The sequence below is a fragment of the Cebus imitator genome, unplaced genomic scaffold (assembly GCF_001604975.1).
Source record: "Cebus imitator isolate Cc_AM_T3 unplaced genomic scaffold, Cebus_imitator-1.0 Scaffold444, whole genome shotgun sequence".
Lineage (NCBI taxonomy): Eukaryota > Metazoa > Chordata > Mammalia > Primates > Cebidae > Cebus > Cebus imitator.
Window position 1 is genome coordinate 354,236 of NW_016107759.1, and position 25,488 is coordinate 379,723.

General features: G+C 54.2%; 1 protein-coding gene across 5 annotated transcripts in view; it reads right to left on the minus strand.

The window, feature by feature from the left end:
• AXIN1 (axin 1) overlaps nucleotides 1-25,488 on the minus strand; it is a 65,546-nt gene that overhangs the window by 11,183 nt on the left and 28,875 nt on the right. For all 5 annotated transcript variants that reach the window (XM_017510847.2, XM_017510845.2, XM_017510846.2 and 2 more), the window contains exons 3-5: nucleotides 14,428-14,568; nucleotides 10,968-11,064; nucleotides 5,277-5,414 (exon numbers count right to left, since the gene is read on the minus strand). In XM_017510847.2, coding sequence (XP_017366336.1) covers nucleotides 5,277-5,414; nucleotides 10,968-11,064; nucleotides 14,428-14,568 — 376 coding nt within the window. The remainder of the gene's footprint in view (nucleotides 1-5,276; nucleotides 5,415-10,967; nucleotides 11,065-14,427; nucleotides 14,569-25,488) is intronic.

Here is a 25,488-nt window from a genome sequence, read left to right on the forward strand (position 1 = left end):
AGTAGAGACGGGGTTTCACCATGTTGACCAGGATGGTCTCGATCTCTTGACCTCATGATCCACCCGCCTCGGCCTCCCAAAGTGCTGGGATTACAGGCTTGAGCCACCGCGCCCGGCCACACCTAGCTAGTTTTTATATTTTTAGTAGAGATGGGGCTTCACCGTGTTGGCCAGGCTGGTCTTGAACTCCTGACCCCGTGATTCACCAGCTTCGGCCTCTCATTCTATTTTAAGGAGAATGTCACCCTGACATAAAAGGGCTCTTGGGTTTTGTACATGTTGTGCTGCTTCTTATTGGGTTTCCACATTAAGCCAATGGAGTTTCACTTGATTCTCCAAGTTAACAGGTGGCAAAGGTTATCTGCCAGTGAAAACATCTGATCGCTTTAATTCCAAGTTGCATTTCATATTTATTTTCTCATCTTATTGGATTGACAAACTAAAACAGTGCTCAATCTGGTATTAATATACAAGAAAAGGAGGAAACTAAGCTACCCTGTATTTATTTATTTGTTTGTTTGATAGAATTTTTCTTTTTTTTTTTTAAGATGGGGTTTCACCACGATGGCCAGGCTGGTCTTGAACCCCTGACCTCAGGTAATCCACACACCTCAGCCTCCCGAAGTGCTAGGATTACAGGCGTGAGCCACCATGCCCGGCTTGACAGAATTTGGCTCTCGTGGCCCAGCTGCAATGCAATGGCACAATGCTGGCTCACTGCAACCCCCCACTCCCGGGTACAAGCAATTCTTCTGCCTCAGCCTCCTAAGTAGCTGGGATTACTGGAACCCCCTACCATGCCCAGCTTTTTTTTGTATTTTTGGTAGACAGAGGGTTTTACCATATTGGCCAGGCTGGTCTCAAACTCCTGACCTCAGGTGATCCAGCTGCCTCGTGAGCCACCGAGCCGGGCCGTGCAGTGGTCCGATCGCAGCTCAATGCGGCCTCAACCTCTGGGGCCCAGGCGATGGCCCTGTTTCAGTCTCCCAAGTAGCTGGGACCATATGCGCATGCCACCAGGCCCCATTAATTTTTTGTTTGTTTTGTAGAGATGCGGATCTCGCTATGTTGTCCAGCCTGCTCTTAAACTCTGGGTCTCAAGTGATCCTCCTGTCTTGACCTCTCAAAGTGCTGGGATTACAGATGTGGGCCGCTGTGCCCAGCCTACCTTGTATTTTAATATAAACAAACCTCTGAACGTTTAGCACCAAACTCTCACACCTGCAAAAGTATCCAAACACAACTGTAACAGGCGTGCCCCGAGCTAGTGTGGGCTTAGTTGTGGGCGCCTGCGCTGGGCCTGATGGTGAAGTCAGGCACTCAAGAGGACAGATGAATGCTGGGGCAGAGCCGGGCAACAGGAGGGTGGTGGGCATCCCCTGGTGGACGCAGCTACGCTGCCTCCCTGCCTTGGCTTTGCAGGACTGCAGGGCACTCCGACGGACTTCCCTCGGTTACGGAAGAAAGGAAGGAAGAGCTCTGAGTTTTGATGCCACTCACCACCTCGGCAGAGACTCTTATCACGCGGCTGTGAAACTTTACATTCTTCTTTGTGCTTTTATTTCCCAAATTTTACAATGAAAATAGACTATTGTAAAAATCTGCAGTTACTCCTTTTCGGGAAGGACCACTACTTACAGCAGGGTGTCTAAGAATCACACTGAAGCGACGTGCCAGCTACCAGCGTGGGCAGCTGTCCCTGGGCTTCAGGGCTCTGCCCACAGGTTATCCCCTGAACTGGCGAGGCAGGAATACAGGGGTTTTCATTCTAGCCTTTTTTTTTTTTTTTTTTTGCAACCTGTGCCTCCCAGGTTCAAGTGATTCTCCTGCCTCAGAGCCTCCCAAATAGCTGGGACCATAGGCAACCACCACCACACCCCGGCTCATTATTTTTTTTTTTTTTAAGATGGAGTTTCGCACTGTCACCCAGGCTGTAGCGCAGTGGCGCGATCTCGGCTCACTGCAGTCTCCACCTCCTGGATTCAAGCAATTCTCCTGCCTCAGCCTCCTCAGTAGCTGGGACTACAGGTGTGTACCACCATGCTCAGCTAATTTTTTTGTATTTTTAGTAGAGATGCGGTTTCACCATGTTGGCCAGGATGGTCTTGATCTGACCTTGTGATCCGCCTACCTCAGCCTCCCAAAGTGCTGGGATTACAGGTGTGAGCCACCTCGCCCGGCCTCATTTTTGTATTTTTAGTAGAGACGGGTTTTTGCTATGTTGGCCAGGCGGGTCGTGGACTCTTCGCTTCAGGTCATCCACCCGCCTCAGCCTCTTAAAAGTGCTGGATTACAGGCGTGAGACACCACATCTGGCCCATTCTAGTATTTTCTGTTCAGTCAAAGCACGCTGCTCATCTCTTGGCAGCAGGTGCCCCCTCCCTCCCGGGCCCTAGCGGTGCTGCGTCCACACACCTGTGGGCACCACCGTGCTCCCTGTTGCTGGGACACAGCCAGGACTCCATGGGGTAGGGAAGCCTTGGGAGTCAGAGGTGAGAGCCACACACTCAGCACCTGTGGCTACACCTGCCTTTAACACGTCTCGCTTAAGGCTGGGTGCGGTGACTCACACCTGAAATCCCAACACTTTGGGAGGCTGAGGTAGGAGGATTGCTTGAGGCCAGGAGTTCAAGACCAAGATAAGCAAGATAGCAAGATTCTGTCTCTACAAAAACTATTATTAAAAAAAAAGAGTTTCACTCAAAATGTGAACCTGCCCTACCAGAAGCACATACTGTGACTAGATCGAGGCACAAAGATCAACAGAAAATTACAACGGCCAACACGACAGCGAAGCAGCAAAGGCCTCCTTTCCTACGTTTCTTCTGTGAGCATGTTTAAAGGCTGCCAACCTTCGCCCACCACACAAATGACAGTGCTGACGTCACAGCCCTTGTGGCCTGCTGACATGTCCGTATCGGTTCCCAATGTTTGGTTTTCAGATGAGCTGTTAGAGGCTAAAACTGTGCTCCACCGCTTCCTTCAACAACCCATTGACACTCCCAGGCGGGCCCTGAACGAAAGCAGGCCTCATATGCACACAGCAGCCTCCCTGGGGCCACCGAGTGAAGCAAGGGAGCCAGTGGCTCTGCGAGGCAAGGCCTCACTCTCGCCGCTGCCGGAACCACAGGGCACTGATGCCACTCCTGCCAGCTCTGCAGCACTGGCCAGGTCCCTGTTCTTGGAGAACAAATTCCCTGAGTCTTTTCCTTGGGGACTGTGGAGAGGGTGAACTCGGCATCTGCAGAACAAGCTGGCATCGCCCACACCTGTGCCCTGCCCAGGGCAGGGTCATCCTCAGATCCAGAGCCAGGGAAGATGACAGGATGCAACTCTACATGGTGGCAAAACAATTTACTGAGGATAAAAATGTGTATGTGTGTGAAACATTTTCATACAAACCCCTTCCTGGAGAGCTTGACCATCTGCATGACCACAGCTGGCCCACACCATGAACCCAGCTTCTCAGCGAGCTGTGAGGTCTGCCTGCGAGCTCAATGCAGTGCCCAGAGCATCGCTTCCAGGCTGGGCACTGCCAACCCCACCTGCGTCCACCCTCATGGTGGCATCTCCAGGCTTCAGGGCACAGCTCACCCGGGTTGTGAGTGAAACAGTGGGTATACCAAGGGTTCTCCCACTGAGGAGAACTGAGGGTCTGCATTTTACATCAGGGATCAGATGGAGAAACAATTCCTTGAAAAAAACTACATTTTGGACTTAGGCATGGAAATGCTTACAAACGTACACATTTTGTAAATACTTACATTCACAAAATATTCAAAGGAGGATGGAGGACACTCCCACTCAATGGTGCCATTGACCCCCCCAGAGTTTAATCCAGCTAAGAGAAAAGCAAACGCCCTTTTTTTTTTTTGACGCAGGTTGCTCTGTCACCCAGGCTGGAGTGCAGTGGCACAACCTCGACCTCCCGGGCTCAAGTGATCCCCCTACCTCAGCTTCCTGAGTACTTGGGGCCACAGGTGTGTACCATCACACCTGGCTAATTTTGAAATTTTTTCTAGAGACAGGATTTTGCCATGTTGCCCAGGCTAGTCTCAAGCTCCTGGGCTCAAGTGATCTGCTCACCTCCGCCTCCCAGTGTTGGGATCACAGGTGTGCACCACCCGCACAGCCAGCAAAGGCAGCTCTGCAAGTGAGACAGACAGGTGCTAAGGGGTCTCCAGGGAAGCTCCAGCCGGCCTGCGCACTGGGATGGAGCCACAGAAGTCTGCACGGTCTGCAGCAGGGAGGAGCCTGGCCCCTCTTCCTGGGTGGAACCTGGCATTCAATCTTCGAGGCAGGAATCGCACTAAACTCTGGCTCTGTGGAGTTTTTTTTTGTTTTGTTTTGTTCTGTTTTGTTGAGATGGAGTTACACTCTTGTCGCCCAAGATCTTGGCACACTGCAGCATCTACCTCTTGGGTTCAAGCGGTTCTCCAGCCTCAGCCTCCTGAATACCTGGGATTACAGGCACCCACCACCATGCTCAGCTAATTTTTGTACTTTTAGTAGCGATGGGGTTTTGCCATGTTAGCCAGGCTGGTCTTGAACTCCTGACCTCAGGTGATTCACCCACCTCAGCTTCCCAAAGTGCTGGGATTAGCGGCGTGAGCCACCACACCCGGCCCTGCTTCCCTTTTGACCTTTTCCCCTAATAAACCCTGTCCTTTCACCTTTCAAATTGTCTGCGAGCCTAATTTTTTGTAGCTGTGTGAAAAGGACCCGTCTTTAGCTGAACTAAGGAAAGAGTCCTACAACACAAGTGCCTAGAGGGCCGTGCAGCACGGCCTCAAGGAACCAAGCGTGCCCAGGAGGCAGTGGAATGTCTTAGGCATCGCAGCCCTGTGTGCACGCAGAAAGGAACCCTGCATGCCACTAGCCCTTCCTGCTCAGCACGTGCTCATCCCACTCACCGCCCGCATGGGATGAAGAAGCTGAACCGATCACCTGCTCCAGCCTCAGGCTGTGGCCCTGCCACCCAGGAAGTTCGTGACCACGTACAGCAGGCAGCTGTGTCACTCCTGGCCCCTTCAATGAGGGTGCCCAAGGTGTGTCTCTGGGCCTCTGAGCATGGGGATGGGGCCGCTGGGACATCCCACCCTGATCTAAGGCTCAGCTGCAGAGAAGGGGGCGGGGGACACAGCATGGAGGCCTCAAGGGTCAGCAGGCCTCGGCCAGCCCTGGACATGCCCACGAGAAATCAGGGCCAAAGCTGTCCTAAACATCAGGATATCCAAGCTGTCGGAAACAGCGCGACGCTGACGCGGCCCACTCACCATGCGCACGCGCTTCAGCCGCTCCTCCAGCTTCTCCTCGGCCTCCCTCGTGCGCTGCACGGCCTCCAGGCGGTGGATGAGCTCCTCGGCGAACTTCTGTGGCTCCACGCGGACCTCCTTTGGCACCCGGTACGTGCGCTGTGGGGGAGACGGCCGTGAGGTACGGGGGTCGAAAGATCACGGGCAGAAAGCGTCTTTGTGAAGGGAAGGCGTGTGCAGTGTTGATGCTGTTTTTATTGATTTATTTGAGATAAAGTCTCGTTCTGTCGTCCAGGTTGGAGTGCAGCGGCATGATCCTGGCTCACTACAACCTCCGCCTCCTGGGTTCAAGCGATTCTCCTGCCTTAGCCTCCTGAGTAGCTGGGACTCCCGGTGCCTACCACCACGCCCAGCTAATCTGTGTATTTTTAGTAGGGATGGGGTTTCATCATGTTGGCCAGGCTGGACTCAAATTCCTGAGCTCAGGTGATCCGCCTATACTAGGATTACAGACGTGAGCCACCGCGCCTGGCGTTTGTTGTATTTTAAAGTAAGGGTTTACTTTTTCCTCCTTTCAGCTGAGAATCAACTTCCTCACAACCTGCCTTTTCCTGTCTGGCCAGTCTGTCCTTCATTCCCCACGGGCCCAGGAGACAGGGCTGCTTCAGGACACATGGCCAGCGCTCCCCACCTCCTCAGAGAAACACTCGATACGACCAGGGGTTGTCAGCCTGGTTCTGGGTGCAGAAGACCCCACAGCAGGGAGGGGACACACAGGGCTTGGAGGACAGGGGAGGTCTGGGAAAGCTGGGCTTTCCTTTTAAAAAAAATATCAAGGCCAGGTGGTGGCTCACGCCTACAGTCACAGCACTTTGGAAAGTAGAGGCGGGCAAATCATTTGAGCCCAGAAATTAGACACCAGCCTGGCCAACAAACTGAGATCTCATCTCTACAAAAAAAAGAAAGAAAAAAAAATTTTTTTTTTTTTTTTTTTTTTTTTTTTTAAAAAAAATTTTTTTTTTTTTTTTTTTTTTTTTTTTTTTTTTTTTTTTTTTTTTTGAGAGGAAGTCTTGCTCTGTCACCCAGGCTGGAGTGCAGTGGCACGATCTCAGCTCACCGCAACCTCCACCTCCCGGGTTCAAGTCATGCTCCTGCCTCAGCCTCCCAAGTAGCTGGGATTACAGGCATGTGCCAGCATGCCCAGCTAATTTTTGCATTTTTTACTAAAGACGGGGTTTCACCATGTTGGCCAGGATGGTCGCGATCTCCTGACTTTGTGATACGCCCACCTCGGCCTCCCAAAGTGCTGGGATTACCGGTGTGAGCTACCATGCCAGGCCAAAAACATTGTTTTTAATCAGCCAGGTGTGGTGGCCTCTGTGGTCCTGACTATTTGGGAGGTGGAGGTGGGAGGGTCACTTAGGCCCTGGGGGAGCAACATTGCGGTGTGCAGACTGTGCCGTGCACTGCGGCCTGGGTGACACAGAGGGACCCTGTCTCAAAACAGTAACAATAAACCACATAGCTTTCTTAAAAAATAGAGATGGGGTCTTGCCAGGTTATCCACCTGGCCTCGAATTCCTCCCACGTAGGCCCTGGGGGAGCAACACTGCGGTGCGCAGACTGTGCCGTGCACTGCGGCCTGGGTGACACAGCGGGACCCTGTCTCAAAACAGTAACAATAAACCACATAGCTTTCTTAAAAAATAGAGATGGGGTCTTGCCAGGTTATCCACCTGGCCTCGAATTCCTCCCACCTCGGCCTCCCAAAGCACTGGGATTATAGGCGTGAGCCACCACGGCTGCTTCTGTGTAATTTTGAGGGGACTTCATTTTAAATTTCAAACTTCAAAACAGTTGTAAACACAGAACAAGGAATTCCTGACCACCTTCACCCAGATTCCCCACGGGCTCACAATCTGCGCTGAGTGCTTTTTCATCCCCTCACCGGCAGGCACATGTGTACACACACCCACACACATGCAGGCACCTCACTTCCCCCAATCATTTAGAGTGTATCTAACAAAAGTAAGGTCACGCTCAAACCTCACCACAGTACACATACGGATAGTTAAGAACACTGACCCTGATATAATAACATCACGGGGCAGATCTTATTACAGTCTCACCAGCTGCTCCAGTGACATCCTTCATAGCCAAACACGTTTTTAAAATCCAGACTGCCAGTGTCTCAGCTAGGGAGGGTTGGAGCCAGGGACAGCTCCCCCGTGACAAGTGAGCAGGGGGGCAGACGGGATGCGGCACCCTCCATGCGTGTGGCCTTCCTGCCCTCCCGCTGTGGGCTCTGGTGAGGTCCTGGCTCTGTGCACCCCAGTTTCTCATTTACAAAACGAGAGTAGAAACAGCACCAAAACCTCGGAAGCATAGGGCGAGACTGGCCACAGAAACCACACGAAGGCCTCCTCCAGGCTCAGACACTCCTAGTGGATGCGGCTCACAGCCACAGGCTTTGCCTCAAGGAACGTCAAATATGAAGGGGCCAAGTGCATGCCCAGGGTGCTGGGTGATGCCTCAGAGCTGGGAGAAGTCACTGCTGGGTCTGGGCTATGCCCAACACCAGAAGGGGTCTGTCCTGGAGCCAAGGCGGAGCATCAAGTACTTCTAGAAAATGCTGTGGAAGGCCGGCGCTGGCATCAGCAGGGACGTGGGCCATTGTGTTTGGGTGTGTGGACAGCAGGGCATCCACACAGATATCTGCCGAGGACCTAACAAGCCGCCCTTTCCTGCTGCACCCGGGACCTGGAGGCTGGGTGGGTGGGGGGCCATGCTGGCTTTCCCATGCCCAGTGCTGGGCAAGGCGCAGACACGGAAGTGGCAGACACAGGACTGGGAGCTGCCAGCACCGCAGGGACCCCGCCCGGCACTGCCATCTGCAGACAGCCAGAGGCCCGGACTGGAGCGCTCCCGGTCTGACCTGTCAGCACCACGGAGACCAAGAGCAGAGCGGAAAGCCATCATCAGACCCAGAGAGCCGCACGGCTGAGGGGTTACAAGGAGCGGTCAGGGCGCTGCGTGAGTTCCAGAAAAAGACTCCAGGTGGCCCTACAGGCTGCACCACCACGGCTCTGAGAACAGCAAAACTGTCAGTCATCGGATTTACAGAGAAGGGGAGCCTTTCCAGCTTTGGAGCAACAGAAAAAAGTATCATAAAGGAAAAGGCCAAGTAAATGAAAATGTGAAACTTCAAAGTGACCACAAAAGCCAAAAATCAAGAGACCCCTCTCCCCATGGTAGGGATTCCAGGACCAGGTGCTGTAAATCACGGTCTCCAACCTTACAGCAACAGGGACCAGCTTCGTGGAAGACACATTTTCCACAGACAGCAGGGGAACGGGGGATTTCGGGATGAACCCGCCCTACCTCTGAGAGTCTCACGTGAGGCGTGCAGCCTGGACCTCCACGGGCACAGCCACAATAGGTTCTGCTCCTATGAGAATCTAAGCTGCTCACCTCCTGCTATGCGGCCTAGGGGTTGGGGACGCCTGCTGCAGAGCCATGGACCCACCAGAGAAACGGCATAGCTTCCGAAAAACCAAGGCTCTCAGTGGAGCAGAAGCGTGTGGTGCGGTCACGGCGTCTTGCTAGCCCATCCGGCTTCCTGGATCTCCCTGCCTCTGCTCACCACCATCCTCGGGTCTGATTTCCCAGTGGCAACAGCGAGGCGGCCCTGGGCGGCTGTGCCCGTGATGTAGGTTTCTCACTTGGGCCTCTGGCTACTAAAGGTTCCAACCACAGCCCTGCCTGACAGGCCACATGGACTTCATCCGGGTTCCATGAGGTCATCTGCTGCAGGCCGCAGCTCCCGCCCCATCACACAAGGGCCCTCTGGGGCATGGCATGCGGCTGGGCCGCCGCTCCCGCCTGTGCCTGGCGCCTGTTGGCTTCATCTTCTCCTTCTCGGTGATTCGACTGTGACCCTCCAGACCTGAGGACTCTGTGCTTCCCTTGGTTCCAGAATGTTCTCACGATGACACCATGCACTCGCCTTCAGCCTCCTCTTTTCTCGGTGTTGCGTCCTGAGAGGTCTTTCCAGGTCACAGTCCAGGCACCAACAGACTATACTCCTCAGCTTTTGTCCTTCCTGACGCTTCTGAGGGGAAGATGCCTGCCTGATGCCCCCTCGTAAAGAGTCCGTGGTGTGCACTTTCTACGTGTGAAGACTCGGACCAGCACCCCAAGGTCGGGGCACCCCTGTGAACAGGAACCTCCCGAAGGCCTCAGCCCACTCAGGCCCTGTCATCGTGGCACACAGAGTTGGCCGGGGTCCGTGGTCACTCAGCAGTCCTGCCTCTCAGGCCTCATTCATCTGGGCATCTCTGCAGGTTCTCCTTGACGTTCAGGACCTGCGACTTGAAAAATCAGGGAGCACTGACTGTGCAGGAGCCATCAACTTGGGCTGTGACCTCAGGACAGCCTTGGGCCGCAAATGGCAGGCTGGGCCCCAGACCTTCTGCAGCACACGCACGCTCACGTACACACACGGCTACAACGTCATCCACTTTTTGGTAAGGAGACATCATCAGCGCCTAGTTTTAGCCAAACCTGTGTCAGGGCCTGGCTGGGAAGTGACAACCCTTGGTTACCTTCTACTCAGAAGAAAGAACAAGCCTACGTCCTTTCTTTTCAACCATGAATCACCACTTTCCTGACTTGGAAACTGATGTCTGCGGAAAAGCTAAAGGGCGAAGAAATCCTGACCAAGCGCGTCATCGCTCCCAAAACGCCTGCTTCCCTGCACACGCTGACGGCCACGTGGCTCGCCCTCACACACGGCAGCTAACAGCGGGTTAAAAACACTTTTCTCATCCGGGCACAGCGGCTCGCGCCTGTAATCTCAGCACTTTGTGAGGCCAAGGCAGGCGGATCCCCTGAGGTCAGGAGTTCAAGGCCAGCCTGGCCAACATGGTGAAACCCCATCTCTACTAAAAATACAAAAATTAGCTGGGCAAGTTGATGTATGCCTGTAATCCCAGCAACTTGGGAGGCTGAGGCAGGAGAATTGCTTGAAACTGGGAGGCGGAGTGTGCAGTGAGGCGAGATCGTACCACTGCACTCCAGCCTGGGTAACAAGAGCAAACTCTGTCTCAAAAAACAAACAAAAAAACCCACTTTTCTCATCTTCCCATACAAGTCCTTCCTGTTCAAAGTCAACCCATCAAAATAAGGAAAGATCACACAGCAGTGCTCTGCAGTCGGAGACAGGCTGTGCTGTAGTCCAGCCTGCACTCGGCTCCGTGACCTGCCACCCAGCCAAGGCAAAGGCACCATGCCTCTATCCAACAGCAAACGCCGAGCCAGCTTTCAAGTCAACACGTTCACCTGGAGATGACCACTGTTCAGCCACAAAGACACCAAGTTTTCCCCAGGGGCCATGCAGGGGCCAGGCCTGGGCTCTGGGGTCATGGGGGAGGCTCACAGCTGCCTCCTTTCAGGGGAGGCATCCAACATCACAAGGCAAGACACTTCCTGCCCCCAGGGAGGGTGTGCCTCGGGGCATGGGGGCTCTTCTGAATAGACAGCTCCCTCTGGGCCCTGACGCCCTCAGGGACTGGCCACTTGCAGATGTTGCTGGGATCGCATGCTGATGTCTACAGGTAAGCCCAGGCAAGTGCCTTTCCCGACCACCAGTTCACCACGGCCCACGCTGCGCAGGGAGGACGAGAGGCTGAGGGCCGCAGAGCCGGTACTTACGGGAATGTGAGGTAGGGGCACGCGCCCGTTGACCTGCACGCTCTCCTGCATCTCCCTGCGGTGCTGCTTACGGATCCTGTATGGGGGGATCCCATCCCTGTCCAGGAGAGAGAAGCAGCCGTTAACTGAGAGAGGAGCAGGAGGGCCAGCACCACGCCAGTACGGCTCCCGGCCCCGACCGCCCGTCAGCAGACGACGGTGATGACATCCGTGGGCCACCACTGACTACATGTGCACAGCCACATGTGCACACACGGGTGATGCAGGCACCCATGTGTGCAGGGAACTCGTGTGCAAGCGTCACACACGAAGTTCACGTGTGATGGCAAAGCCCCAGTGCCCACCATGCTGCCCTCCCGGCTGGTGTCTACTGAGCATCTCCACAAAGCCTCCTCACGACTGCCTGTTCTTTAGGGCCTGACAGCTACGAGTGGCTTTTTACATTTTTAAAGGGTGGGGAAGGAACTTGTGACAAGGACTGCACGTGGCTGCAGAGCCTCACATATTCAGTGCCAGCCCTGCACGGAACACGTCTGCTGGCCCCTGCCTGTGGCCTGGACCAGGGTGCGGTGTGCCTGCCCTGAAGTGCACTGCTTAACGGACCAAAAACATTTCAGGGTTGCAGAGTGGGCAGCCAGGACGACCAGTACCCACAGAAAGTCAGGAGATGCCAGGGCTACACACTCTGCTTCTCTCCAGGTGAGCTGGCAGGGCAGTGTGCTCTCCGAGGGAGGCGCAAGGTAGTTCCTTCCCAACGGGTTTTCTTTATGAACCCTTTAAAAGATCGTAAAAAACACCAACGTCAAATTATACCTCGTCTTTGAATGATTACCCAGGGTTAAGATGGCTCAGGCACTTCATTAGCGCCCTCTCCCTCTCCCTATTAGAGGAGCTGCCTCGGGAAGCACAGCAGCTCCAGGCATCAGCGCCGTACCAAGGGGCCTGCCAGAGCTGCCAGGACGTGAGAGGACGTGAGAGAGCGCCTGACCCAGGGCTGCCTGGCGGACACAGCCACTCCTGAGGCGTCCTCGCTGTCACAGACCACTGAGTGCTGTGGGCAGTGGTGAGCCAAGTCCGGGTCTGGCTCAGCGCACTCAGCATCCGGAATCAGTGAGTGTGAAACCCACCCAACACCTGCCTCGGGTTTGTTCAGTGTCCTGAAGCCAACAGCGTGCTGGTTTCTTGGACATGATACTTGGATTTGGTGACTTCCACAGGCCTCTGTGGGTGAGGTGCTGTCCCCACGTCTCTCAGCGCCGTGTGGAATGGTTGTGAGCTTCCCCCCCCGGCACACAAAAGCTGAGCTCGGCTGCCCACCGAAACGACGCAATGCACCTGTCCACATTTTAACTCTGCGGTACTTTCAAGTATCTGCAGCAATCTGACATTCCAAACTGTTAAACACTTCACTACAAACCAAGATGAACAGAATATCAAGGAAAAAGATACATATTAATTTTAGGTCCTCCCTTTAGGAAACATATGTCCCTTTTCTTGGAGAGAATGAGAAGACTTTCTGAGAAAAGTGAGTTGGCAGATGATTTTTCGCTGTAGTAACGCAGTTTGGGAAGAGGGACAGCAGACGCTAGGTCGCACGGTCTGCTCAGACACTCTGTGGGTTGCACTGCACCCAACCACCGGACCCCAGGCCTCGGGGCCATGGCTGGCACGGCTTCAACGCCAACAACTTCAAGTCAGGTGCTGCTAAAAGCACATCAACATTTTACTTTGACGATTCAAAATTAAACAAGGATTCGAGAAGCCACATACAGCAGCTCTGCCGGGGAGGGGCACAGAGCTGCCCCCGAAGCACCACAGTTACCCAGGGAAAAACCAAGGGACCAAGACATACGGCAATGTGGGGCTGGCTGAACCTGGTTCAGAAATAGAATCTGACAACTTGTTCTGCTCATCTGAAATTCAGGTGGTGGAAAAATGTTTAAAGACAGGCAAATGAAAAGAACAAACCAGCCGGGCGCAATGGCTCATGCCTGTAATCCCAGCACTTGGGGGGGTGAAGTGGGTGCACTGTTGGAGCCTAGGCGTTTGAGGCTACGTAGTGAGACCTCGTCTCCACACACGAGAAAACAACAATAATTAGCCAGCTGTGGTGACGCACGCTTGTAGCCCGAGCAACTCTGAAGGCTGAGGCAGAAGGACTGCTTGGGCCCAGAGGACAGAAGCCGCAGTGAGCCGAGATCGCACCACTGCAGTCCAGCCTGGGTGAGAGCGAGACCCTGTCTCAAAATGCAAAGAACCATAAAAATGGTGCACAGAGTGGGACCATCACTGAACACATATTCGTAAAGAGACGGGCAGAGTCACCAGCAGGTGAGAAGTCCTACTCCTCCTCCTCCAGCCCTCTTCGGCTCTCCAGGCTTTCCACATGCAGGAGCCAGCTAAGCAGGAAAGACATCTGGGACGCCACTAGCTACAGTGGGGACGGAGGGTGGCAGTCCGTGGGCTCTAGCTGCTCACAGGTTCACAGCCTCTGGCCTCCTCCAGTGCCGAGGCTGCTGCGGGGAGACCCCGGGGTCTGCAGCTCCGCTGCAGCCCTGGCTAGGATGGCTGGAGGGCAGGTGGTGCACAATGAATAGACCAGAGCTAGGCAGGTCTGAGCTTCATGGGTAACCAAGACCCCAAATGACCCCCACAGGACGGCGGCCAATGCCCTTCTGTTGTTGGCATCATCCAATGCCTGCGGTGCACTCACATCCCAAAAAGCCACCTGTGACGCACAGGGCACGAGGTCATAAAACAAGCACGTTCCTGCACGGGGGTTTCCCTGCAGGTGTGACAATGAAAGACTAAGCTTCTGCCTGTCACCTCGAGGGTTCACACATGCAGAGACCTGGCCATCCCTGGGCAACTGAGGCATCAGCCTCAGCACAACCACAGCACCTTCGCTCGTTCCTGCTCCCAGCCCTGCCAAGTGGGTGACGGGGACGAGACAGGACCCTGCACTGCGCCAGAGTCGGCAGAAACCCACCCTTGGGGAACACCTCCCTCGCCACAGCCAGTGGTGAGGCAGCTGGCCTGTGCCTGTCCTGAATCGGAAACCCCAGACTCTGGAAACCAAACGGAAAACTGCAGCCTGGGCAGCCTAGAGCCTATCTCAGGTTCACCCTCCGTCCTCCCTGGTGGGGAGGTCCCCGCAGCCCTGGTCACAGAGAGAAGCAACTGACACAAAGCTGAGCCCTCACACTGCTCAGAGGACAGCCTCTGCAGGGCAGCCTGCCTCCATGTTAGACACACACTCATTGAGCTCTGGGGGGCCGGGAAACGTCTCCCTTGATGACAAAGCCTAGGCAGAACAGGGTTGGCATGAAGCCCCCTCGGAGCTGGCTGCACTCTGTGGCAGGGTGGGACTTACATGCTGCCATCTGTGAGAAACAGGGTGTCCGGGATGGGACTTAAACACTTCTGTCCTCCAGGGACTGGGTATCGGGGCGGTACTTACACGCTGCTGTCCGTGAGGGACAGGGTGTCCGCATCGCTGGACAGGCTCTGCTGCTCGCTGTCGTTGGCACTGGTGGCCGGGGCCAGGGCATAGCCGGCATTGACATAATAGGGGTTGACTGGCTCCCGCCAGGATCCATACCTGCGAACAAGCAGGGCACGTTAGTGACAGCCTGCCAACAACCTCTCATTTTAATCCACATTTTCATATTATCTGAGTATCTTAACGTATGAATTAAAAACACAAGCAATGAGGAGAAGAACATGGAGCAGAGAAGGCCAGCATCTCCGCCTGTCCTCCCGTCTTTCCCAGCGGGGTGGACGGAAGCGCTAGGCAGATCTCTCCTCTGATTTTCAACGGATGCTTTAGTGCACACAGAGAGCATCCACACATCACCATTTGGGCTTGTTTTCCGTGCACAGCATTAGAAATGGGACGCATGGGGAGAAATGCCAGATAGAGGTGATGGGGAAGGAGGCAGCAAACCACACTGCCACGTGTGTACCTATGCAACAATCTTGCATGTTCTTCACATGTACCCCCAAACCTAAATTGCAATAAAATAAAAAATAAAAAAATAAAAATAAATAAATCACAAAATAAAAAAAAAAAACTTACTTCTTTAAAAAAAAAAAAAAAAGAAAGAAATGGGACGCAGATGTTCTGCTCCTTCCAAAGTGCATGCTGGGAGCAGACACTGGGTTCTGAGTCAGGGCGAGGCCCTTAGGCTTCAGCTCAGACGTCCCTGCACCTGTGCCCAAGGCCAAGAACGGCCGTGGGACTGTTGTCCACGGGTCCGTATGTGAACGTACGTGTGTGTGTGTGTGCGCGCGCCACCTCCTGTCCCCCTAGCAAGGGGAGCTCCTGGAGAGATTCACCTCCACTTGCTACTACCAAATTAGCCGGAAATGACACCTTGTTTCAATCTGCATTTCCCTGATTAATGGTCAGATTGGCAGATTAGGGTATTTGTCACTTACATTTCTTCCTCTCTGTCTGTTCATACAGTTTGCCATGGAGTGGATTATGAGTTTCTTAGTGATTTATAGAACTCTTTCAATAGTCATGCTATTATCGCTGGTTATTTTTTAATTTTTTTTTCTTGAGACAGTTTGTTCTGTCGCCCAGGCAGGAGTGCAATGGTGTGATCTTGGCTCACCACAACCTCCGCCTCCCAGGTTCAAGTGATTCTCCTGCCTCAGCCTCCGAGTAGCTGGGATTACAGGCATCCTCCAGCACGCTTGGCTCATTTTTGTATTTTTAGTAGAGACGGGGTTTCTCCATGTTGGTCAGGCCAGTCTTGAACTCCTGACCTCAGGTGATCCACCCGCCTTGGCCTCCCAAAGTGCTGGGATTACAGGAATAAGCCACCGCACCCGGCCTAATCTCTGGTTATATATATAAAAAACATTACCTCCCTAAATGTCATTTTTCTTTTTAACATTGCTCATGTTCATTTTTGTAAAAGTTTTTCATTTCTATGAAATCAGATATTCCAATCTTTTCCTCTATTTTTTTTGTATTTTGCAAACACAGGCCTTCCTTATTCCAAGGTTACAAATATATTCTATTTTTCTTTATATGCTCCAAATATTTTTAGATCTTTACCTGAAATATGTGTATACAAAATCTAGCTCAGTCCAACGGGGTCTAAAGGTAAAAAATAAATAAAATCTAGCTCACCCCTTTACATCAAAATGGAGTGCCAGCTGTTGGCATTAAATACTGAATAATCCATCTTGTCCTCAATAATTTTAAGCTCCTCTCTCCATCAACTCTAACTCCTGTCACAGGCATGTGCCCGTGCCAGGTGCTCTGCCATGCTGCCAACCAACTGGCGTGTGGACCCTGCAGGCCCCTAACTGCTAACCCCCCCAGCGTGCCCTGAGCATGCCTCTCCCTCCTAGCAGCTGCCCCCTCCTCGGCTTTGCTTTTCCTGGTTTCAGTTACTTGCGTTCAACCAAGATCTGAAACTAGGTGAGCACAGTGCAGTACGATTTTGAGAGAAAGAGACCCCTTCACAGGATGTTTATCACAGCGTACCATTACAGTTCTTCTGTTTGGGTCCCAATTGTCCTTAGTTCCCATTGTGTCTAACTTATAAGTTGAACTTGATCAGAGGTGTGTTCCCAGAGAGGAAAACAGCATAAACAGGGTTCAGCACTATCAGAGGTTCAAGCATCCACTGGGGTCTTCGAATGTGTCCCCTGAGGGGGTAAGACCACATCAGTTGGATCTCCACAGGTCATCGAGACACAAGACAGCTCCCAGAGGCTACAATGGGCCACCCTGCCCGCGTACGTGGCCAGAGGAACTGCCATGTCCAGGGCGCAAGCACACCTGCATCAGTGACTGGGCACCTGCGCATCAGAGTCCTCGGTGTGGAGGGCGGGGACCAGAGCAGCTTCCACCTGTCCACCTGATGGGCAGAACCTAGGGAAAGCCTCAGTTCTTTTTTTTTTTTTTTTTAAAGATGGGGTTTCACCATGACGGCCAGGCTGGTCTTGAACTCCTGACCTCGGGTGATCCACCCACCTCAGCCTCCCAAAGTGCTAGGATTACAGGCAAGGTCTTTTTTTTTTTTTTTTTAAAGATGGGGTTTCACCATGACGGCCAGGCTGGTCTTGAACTCCTGACCTCGGGTGATCCACCCACCTCAGCCTCCCAAAGTGCTAGGATTACAGGCAAGGGCCACCTCTCCCGGCCTTCCTTTTTTTTTTTTTAAAGACAGAGTCTCACTCTGTCACCCAGGCTGGAGTGCAGTAGAATTTCCCAACTGGGAAAGCCCAATTCTACTCACGCCAGGAAAGGCCCTTTGATAAGATGGGGAGGCGGTGCAGCCCGGCTCCTTGAGCTCTGGTAACATGGGGTGCCTGGGGTGGTGACCTGGCACTGCCAGCTGGGGACAGCCTGCAGCGCTGACGGCTGGAGCCTCGCCACACAGGGCCATTTCCCCTGGGGCTGCAGCCTCTGTGCACTCCAGAGGGCCCAGCAGGAGGCCACAGCAAGAGGCCACAACATGCAAGCAGGGCCTTTCAGACGGACAGTGTGGGTTACCATGCTCTGCATCGAGGCCACCATGCAGCTCAGCTGTTTGGGAGGCAGGCGCCAGGGTCCTGAGCCACAGTGGAAAACACAGTTCGTCAGATCAGGGCCCTGTCAGCACCATCATCCACCAGGCCCTCTCACCCACCCACTGTGGCCTGGTGGCTCCCGGCACTTCATGGACAGACATGGCCAGGTGATGGCAGCCTCAGGCTGACAGCAACCACAGGGCCACTCTTGGGAAACGGGTTCTCTGGAAACACTGACCACCTGTGGCTAGGCCACAAGGTTGGTTCTCCCCTCTCTGTACCTGACAGAGAGCAGATAAAAGGAAACCAGCTTGCAGCTTCGCGCTATTTGCTTTAAGCATCACGCAGTATTTTAAAATGACACGGTTATTCCTTTGACCCTTAAAGCCACAGCTGCTCAGCAACTACCAATATTGTCATTCTAACAACCACTGCAGCCACACTCAGATCTCAGGTTAAGTACTAAACTAACTTTAAGTTTCCCTGTCACTATTAAAGAACACTGAGCTTTGGTTACTTTCTAGAAACACCCATTTGGCCAAATGGAAACATTTCTAACTGAAGGGAGAAGGCCACTGCTGCACAGACGTCTAGGCCCACAGCATACGGGCAGGTCTGTCTCACACCCTGGAGCTATGTGGCCTGCCCTCATGCTGCCACGCGGCTCACACCTGTCCCATCACTTGGGAGCCACATGCAGCAGAACCAAGCCTTCCATGTTCACGTGTCCAATTCCATATGCCTCTCCCACTCTGACTTCCCAGGCGTGCCTTTCACATTTATGAAAACGCTGTTTGTCTTTAAAATGAGAAGTGGGAGAAACTCAGGTTTCCAGTTTTCCACAGACTCCAGCATACGGCAAGTTCCACTGCACACAAGCTCCACGGTCAGGCGACAAAGGGGAGAGAGGAGGGAGAAAGCAGCTGGGAGAAAAGAAAAGGAAGAAAGGCAGCCAGTTAACTATCTTCTCAAAAATCGCAGACAACAGCCGTGGCTTCTGGGATCTGCCCCTCAGTGGTCAGATGGCTCTTGTACCTGAAGACATGGGCGGCTGGGCTTGGCCTTCACTACCAGTTGATGCAACTGAGAACGTTCCGGTCAGACACGTACAAGGGGAGATCACGTGGGAGCTCCAGGATCCCCACAAACAGCGCTGGGATCCAGCGGCGGGGGGGCATGTTCTTGCGTGCCTGTGTGTGCGCCCACGGACATGTGCTTTGTGTGTGCATGCCTGGTGGCCGCCTGTGTGACTGTGCATGCGTGCCTCTGCATCCGTCTGCGTGTGCACCCGTGTCTGTGTGCATGCCCATGTGTGCACTTACGTGTACCTATGTGTATTTCCCCTCACGAGCACCTCCACTTGCTCCTGCACTTCTCAGACACGTGGAGATGCGGCGGGAGGATCTGTCCCCTGGCTGTGCAGTGAGAAAGCAGCCTGGAACCTTGGTAGGAGGCGTGCCCAGCCCCCCAACGCTGACGGCCCGAAACAGGAACATGTGCACAGCTCTTCTGGAACAAGCGCGGGGACTCGGGCAGAGTCCAGGGACACAGAGGCCGGGAGACCCTGCAGAGCAGGTGGTGGCAGGATCCCTGCAATTCTTCTGTGTGTTCAAAAGCTTTCTTTTTTTTTTTTTTTTTTTTTTTTTTTTTTTAGGGTTTTTTTTTTTTTTTTTTTTTTTTTTTTTTTTTAGACGGAGTTTCGCTCTTGTTACCCAGGCTGGAGTGCAATGGCGCGATCTCGGCTCACCGCAACCTCCGCCTCCTGGGTTCAGGCAATTCTCCTGCCTCAGCCTCCTGAGTAGCTGGGATTACAGGCATGCACCACCATGCCCAGCTAATTTTTTGTAGCTTTAGTAGAGACGGGGTTTCACCATGTTGACCAGGATGGTCTCGATCTCTTGACCTCGTGATCCACCCGCCTCGGCCTCCCAAAGTGCTGGGATTACAGGCTTGAGCCACCGCGCCTGGCTTTTCAAAAGCTTTCTTTAGGGTCTGGTGTGGTGGCACACACCTGGAATCTCAGCGATTTGGGAGGGTGAGGCAGAATACTCGCTTGAGCCTAGGCGTCCGAGCCACGATCATGCCACTGTGCTCCAGCCTGTGCTCCAGACCCTGTCTCAAACAAAAATGTTGCGGAGAGGAGGCATGAGAAGATACGAAGACTTAGGGAAAAACGTGCCCATCACAGAAGAGAAAGTCCAGCGATGCAGTGAGGGGAGGCTGAAGGCAGAATCAACGCCCAGGAACTGCGTCATCAAAACACCTAGGGGGGTTTGACAGCACAGCACAGAGGGTCCTATTAGCTTCAAGGCAACGGGAAATGGGAAGCTGAGAGGCGGCCGGCACACTGCAGGCTGGCCCAGGAGGTCCACGTGTCAGGACAACACAGCAGGTCTCCCCTGCCCAGGAGACCCACAGGAACGCGTCCGTGGACGGTGGAGAAAGGCGCTCCTCCAGCTGCAGAAAGGCACCTCTCTGGGACTCCCGCGGCTACTCCCACATCCAGCACTGCCACGGCACCAGCTCTCTGATCAGTGTGGTACTTTCATCTTCCGTTTTTTCACATTTAACCATTCTATATTCTTCTACTTGTGGAAGCAGCCAGCCTTTTAAAAATACAGTTTGACAATTTTTCCTTTAATGACGCTGTCTGGTTCGGTCACGTTTAGTGTGATGTGGAGGGAGCTGGGCCACCGCTGGATCGAGCTGCTTCATGGAATTTGCTGTACTTCCTTCTGCTCCTTCCTGCCTTCTCTGGGATATTTTTTGCTTTCCACTTCCTCCCTCTGAAAAAGTAATGCTGTACAGTTCTTTCACTGGTTCGTACACCTGGACGTGCCTCAGCCTCACACATGGCACCTGCCCCTTCCCGGGCGGCATGAGAACCTCAGAACTGACGGCCTCTCACACACACTCTTGAGCAATGCTTTTTCCACATTTACATTTTCTTTTCTTTTCCCCCCAGGCTCTCACCTCAGCTTCCCGGGTAGCTGAGACTACAGGTGTGTACTACCACGCCCGACGACTTTTTCATTTTTTTTTTTTTTTTTTGAGACGAAGTTTTGCTCTTGTTACCCAGGCTGGAGTGCAATGGCGCGATCTCGGCTCACCGCAACCTCCGCCTCCTGGGTTCAGGCAATTCTCCTGCCTCAGCCTCCTGAGTAGCTGGGATTACAGGCACATGCCACCATGCCCAGCTAATGTTTTGTATTTTTAGTAGAGACGGGGTTTCACCATGTTGACCAGGATGGTCTCGATCTCTTGACCTCGTGATCCGCCCGCCTCGGCCTCCCAAAGTGCTGGGATTACAGGCTTGAGGCACCGCGCCCAGCCCAACTTTTTCATTTTCTACATAGATGAGATCTCACTGTGTCGCCCAGGCTGGTGTTGAAGTCCTGAGCTCAAGCAGTCCGCCTGCCTCAGTGTCCTTACGGTGCTGGGATTACAGGCATGAGCCACTGTGCACGGCCATGAATCAGATCATTTAAATTACTGAACTAACGGCAAATGGGCAAATGCTTTAAAAGGATTCCTGCAGGGTAAGACAACACCACCAAAAATGCAACATAGAGGTGAATAAAATCTAAACAGAAAAATTACACAAAATTATGAAGCTTCGCTGTGACGGTTTCACAGAGAAATTTAGGAACAGGTCAAGTTTCACACCAACCCACCACATCCTTTAACACACACATGTAAATTCGAGAGAGTTCTGGCCTTCCTCATCAAATACCTTTAAAATTACTAAGTACACTCAAGGATATACAAATTAATGGCAAAAAAATGTTTAATGCCAAAAGACCAAATGAATAAACACCCAGGCAGCTGGGTGTGAGGGAAGCCACCAGAACAAGGGAGGAGGAGGCTGGAGGCAGATCCGGCCCTGGGGATCATCCGAAGCCACTGCTCCAGGCCCTGCCCTGCCCTCCTGCCTCAATGCTACCCATGCTCAGGGACGCTCTGGGCTTGCTCCCCTCCATACCCAGAAAGGAGCTGCCGCCCTCCATGGCAGTAAGGCGCCACCACGTGGTACCTGGTGACAACCACTGTGGGGAAACAGCAAAAGGCAGCCCCAGGAGGGCTCTGCACAGAATGTGCCCCTGCCCCGCCCGCACCTGGGTGTTGTTAGAAGTAAGTTCTGATGGCCGGGCGCGGTGGCTCAAGCCTGTAATCCCAGCACTTTGGGAGGCCGAGGCGGGTGGATCACGAGGTCAAGAGATCGAGACCATCCTGGTCAATATGGTGAAACCCCGTCTCTACTAAAACTACAAAAAATTAGCTGGGCATGGTGGCGCGTGCCTGTAGTCCCAGCTACTCAGGAGGCTGAGGTAGGAGAATTGCCTGAACCCAGGAGGCGGAGGTTGCGGTGAGCCGAGATCACACCACTGCACTACATGTCTAGGCAACAACAGTGAAACACCATCTCAAAAAAAAAAAGAAGTAAGTTCTGATGCTTGTGCTTAAGCAGCACAGGTCAGCACACCACCTAAAATAATTGTAGCCATTTTGAGACGCCTTCTCCAACTGCAGAGCTCCTCAACTCACGACAGGGCTGCATCCCGAAACCTCTCGTGGCCGGGAATATGATGTGGAAAGTGAATCTCAACTTACAAAGGGCTATCCAGACACAGTCCTCCCCTCGTTGATGGGTACCCTGAATGCTTCAGGGTCGTCATAAAGTTGAAAAGACCTAAGTGGAAGCATCCTAAGTTGGGGACCAGCAGTATTCTGAAAGGTGGAAGCTGGAATTAGTGAAATAGCTGGGAAGACACATCTGTGAGCCCTGGATGATGAGCCAGGACTGAGCCAATGAAAGCCCAACTCCAGGTGAGTCAGCCACAAAGACGGAGGTGGCCACACGGACCCAAAGACACACGGCCTTCTGAGAAGCACAGGGTGCCCATCTTACGGCCACAGAAACCCAGACACAAGAAACCCAGGCAGCGCACGCCGCAGGCACAAAGCTGGGTGCTTCCCCCAGGCCTGGCTCAGAGCAGGGTGGCTGCTAACAGTGGTGCACACCCCAGGCTCCAGGAGGAGGCGACCCTGAGGGGCAGCTGGGGAACATGGTACACACCGCAGACTCCAGGGGTGGCCCTGAGGGGTGAGTGCTGTGCAGGGCTCTGCTGGTAGCTGGGTCTAACAGGTGGCAGTGACGCATGCCCAAGTACGTCTCCACTCAGATGCTGTCTACGCTCTGAAACAGTCTGCAACCCGTCACCCTGTACCTGTCGGCAGCGGAGTGTGCACTAGTGCACAGGTGTGGGGACAGGTGTGCTCCTGTGGCTATGTTTCCTCTGCACAGGTGTGGGAGGCCTGTGCAGGAGCTGAGTTAGCAAGGCAGCTAGCTGCTGGTGCTGACCTGCACCTCAACTGGGTGCCCCGGGGCAGAACCCCCGGGCCATACATCCTCATCCATGAAGGAGGTGGGACCCACCCCTCGGCGACGTGAGGACTCTGTGCAGATCCTGGTGTGTGTCTGCCCCTCAAGACCCCACATGCGCCTCCAGCCACCTCAGTAACACAGACTCACTGAGGATGGTGGGTGAATCCTGCACACAGAATCGCTGGCTCCTGGGAACTCCCTTCATTTTCTGGAGCTGTCAGCGGTGTAAGGAGGAGTGCATCCTTCAGAGCCCAGACACTGGCACACACAAAAGCCTGGCAAGAAGCAGCACAGGCAGAAAACGCCTCTGCAGAGGGCGGGCAGTGACCTGGGGCAAGAGGTGAGCCACAGCCTGCGGCCGCGTCCCAGCTCTACTTTGCACTCACATCTAGGGAAGGGGCTCTGGCACCAGGCCGCAGGCAGCAGTCACCTGGCAGAGGCTACAGACGTGAGAGCCCGGCATGGCTCAGGCCTGAAATCTCAGCACTTGGGTTGAGGCAGGAGGATTGCTTGAGCCCAGGAGTTCGAGACCAGCCTAGGCAAGAAATCAAGACCCTGACTCCAAAAAAATAGTAATAAAACCAAAACAAGACAAAAAACAACAACAAAACACTGAAGGCTGTGACTTGGGTTCTCACCTGTCTCTCTCTAGGAGCACAGGCACAGATCTTCACCATTCTGGGTGCAAAGGGAAAAGGCGCCACTGCCGCAGGGGATGGAATACGGCACAGAATGAGCAGCCCACCCTGGAGACACCAGCCTATGGGAGCCCCAAAGCCCACAGGAGCCCAGCCCATGGGGGGCTTCACAGCCCATGAGTAGCCCCACAGTCCCCGGGGAGCCCCGCAGCCCATGGGGAGCCCAGTGCATGAGAGCCCTGGAGCCTACAAGAGTCAGACTGAAACAGGACTTTACCCACTGACCTGCAGCCTCCATGTGGTGCAGATCTGGGGCCAAGTGTCAGACAATGGCCTTGGTCACATTATGGGTCAGCACTGGGTGCGAGGCCGCCTGCCCAAGGACGCTGATACCATTGATGGGGGCTGCTTTTGCTCCACAGGTCTCCTACTGGATCCTTTCTGAGCCCTCCTGGGAGGAGGATGGAGGCCAGATTGCGGGTGCAAAGAAAATGGCTGGAAAGCAGCTCAGGGTAGAAGCGATATGGAAAGGCAGGTCAGCCACAGGCCCACAGGCCCCACGGGACCCACAGTCAACTGGGAAGGTTTGCAAGGACCACACGGCCAAGGGCACCATGAGCCGCTTCCTGCCCAACCCACCCACAGTGTCCTGCAGAGTTTGTGGGGATACACAGAAGCCTGACAAGCGTCACATAAAATGTCCACAGGCGATCATTAGATGCTTGCAGTGTGGTGATCACAAGGCCACGAGCCACACATTACCACATGACACAGGCAAACACACTTACCTGGTCCCTATTTTGACAAGGTAAGTAGTAATTTATACTAGGAGAAGGAGGGGGCACCCCAAGTGAGCGGTCCAACCCTCAAACACCGACAGTGCCATCAGCAACCTGCATCCTGACCCGCGGGAACAGCACAGCCAGCAGATAGAACCCGCCCTGCAGAGGCAGCTTACCCCAGCCGAAGGCCCTTCCTAGGCCCAGCCGGTGAGAGTCCTCTGCCGAGTCAGCACTGCCCCAGGCACAGTTCCTGCAAGCCCAGAATGCTTGGATGAACCAAGGCAAGGAAACAGCTGTGTAAAAATCAGCTCCACTGGAGCACCGCTGCTCAACCGCACACACAGAATTGCAGTCCTACCTGTGAGTTCTGATGAGAACCACATCATTGGCCCAGCCCCGCACAGGCACCCACTCCCCGGGAAACCATCTCAGCCCGCCAGGACGCCTCTGTATACCAGGAAACCATCTTCCCAACCCACGGCAGTACGCCCCCGTGTACCAGGAAACCATCCCCTCGGCGCCGGCGGGCACCCTCATGTACCAGGAAACCATGGCTTCAGCCCCCGNAGGTGCCCCTGTGTACCAGGAAACCATCCCCTCAGCGCCGGCAGGCACCTTCGTGTACCGGGAAACCATGGCTTCAGCCCCCATGGGCACCCCCGTGTACCAGGAAATCATCCCCTCGCCGCCAGCAGGCACCCTCATGTACCGGGAAACCATGGCTTCAGCCCCCGCAGGTGCCCCTGTGTACCAGGAAACCATCCCCTCGGCGCCAGCGGGCACCCTCATGTACCAGGAAACCATGGCTTCAGCCCCCATGGGCACCCCCGTGTACCAGGAAATCATCACCTCAGTCCACCCGAGTGCCCGTGAAAACACCGCCTCAGCCCCGTGCAAGCGCCCCGCACCCCAGAAAACAATCGCCTCAGCCCCGCGCAGGCGCCCTGCACCCCAGGAAACCACTGCCTCAGCCCTCTGCAGAAGCCCCGCAGCCCAGGAGACCAACGCCTCATGACCCAGGAAATCAATGCCTCGGCCCCTGCGTGCGCTCCATGTCCCGGGAAACCGTCGCCTCGGCCCCTGAGGGCGCTCTGTGTCCAGAGAAACCGTCGCCTCGGCCCCTGCGGGTGCTCGGTGTCCCAGGAAACCGTCGCCTCGGCCCCTGCGGGTGCTCGGTGTCC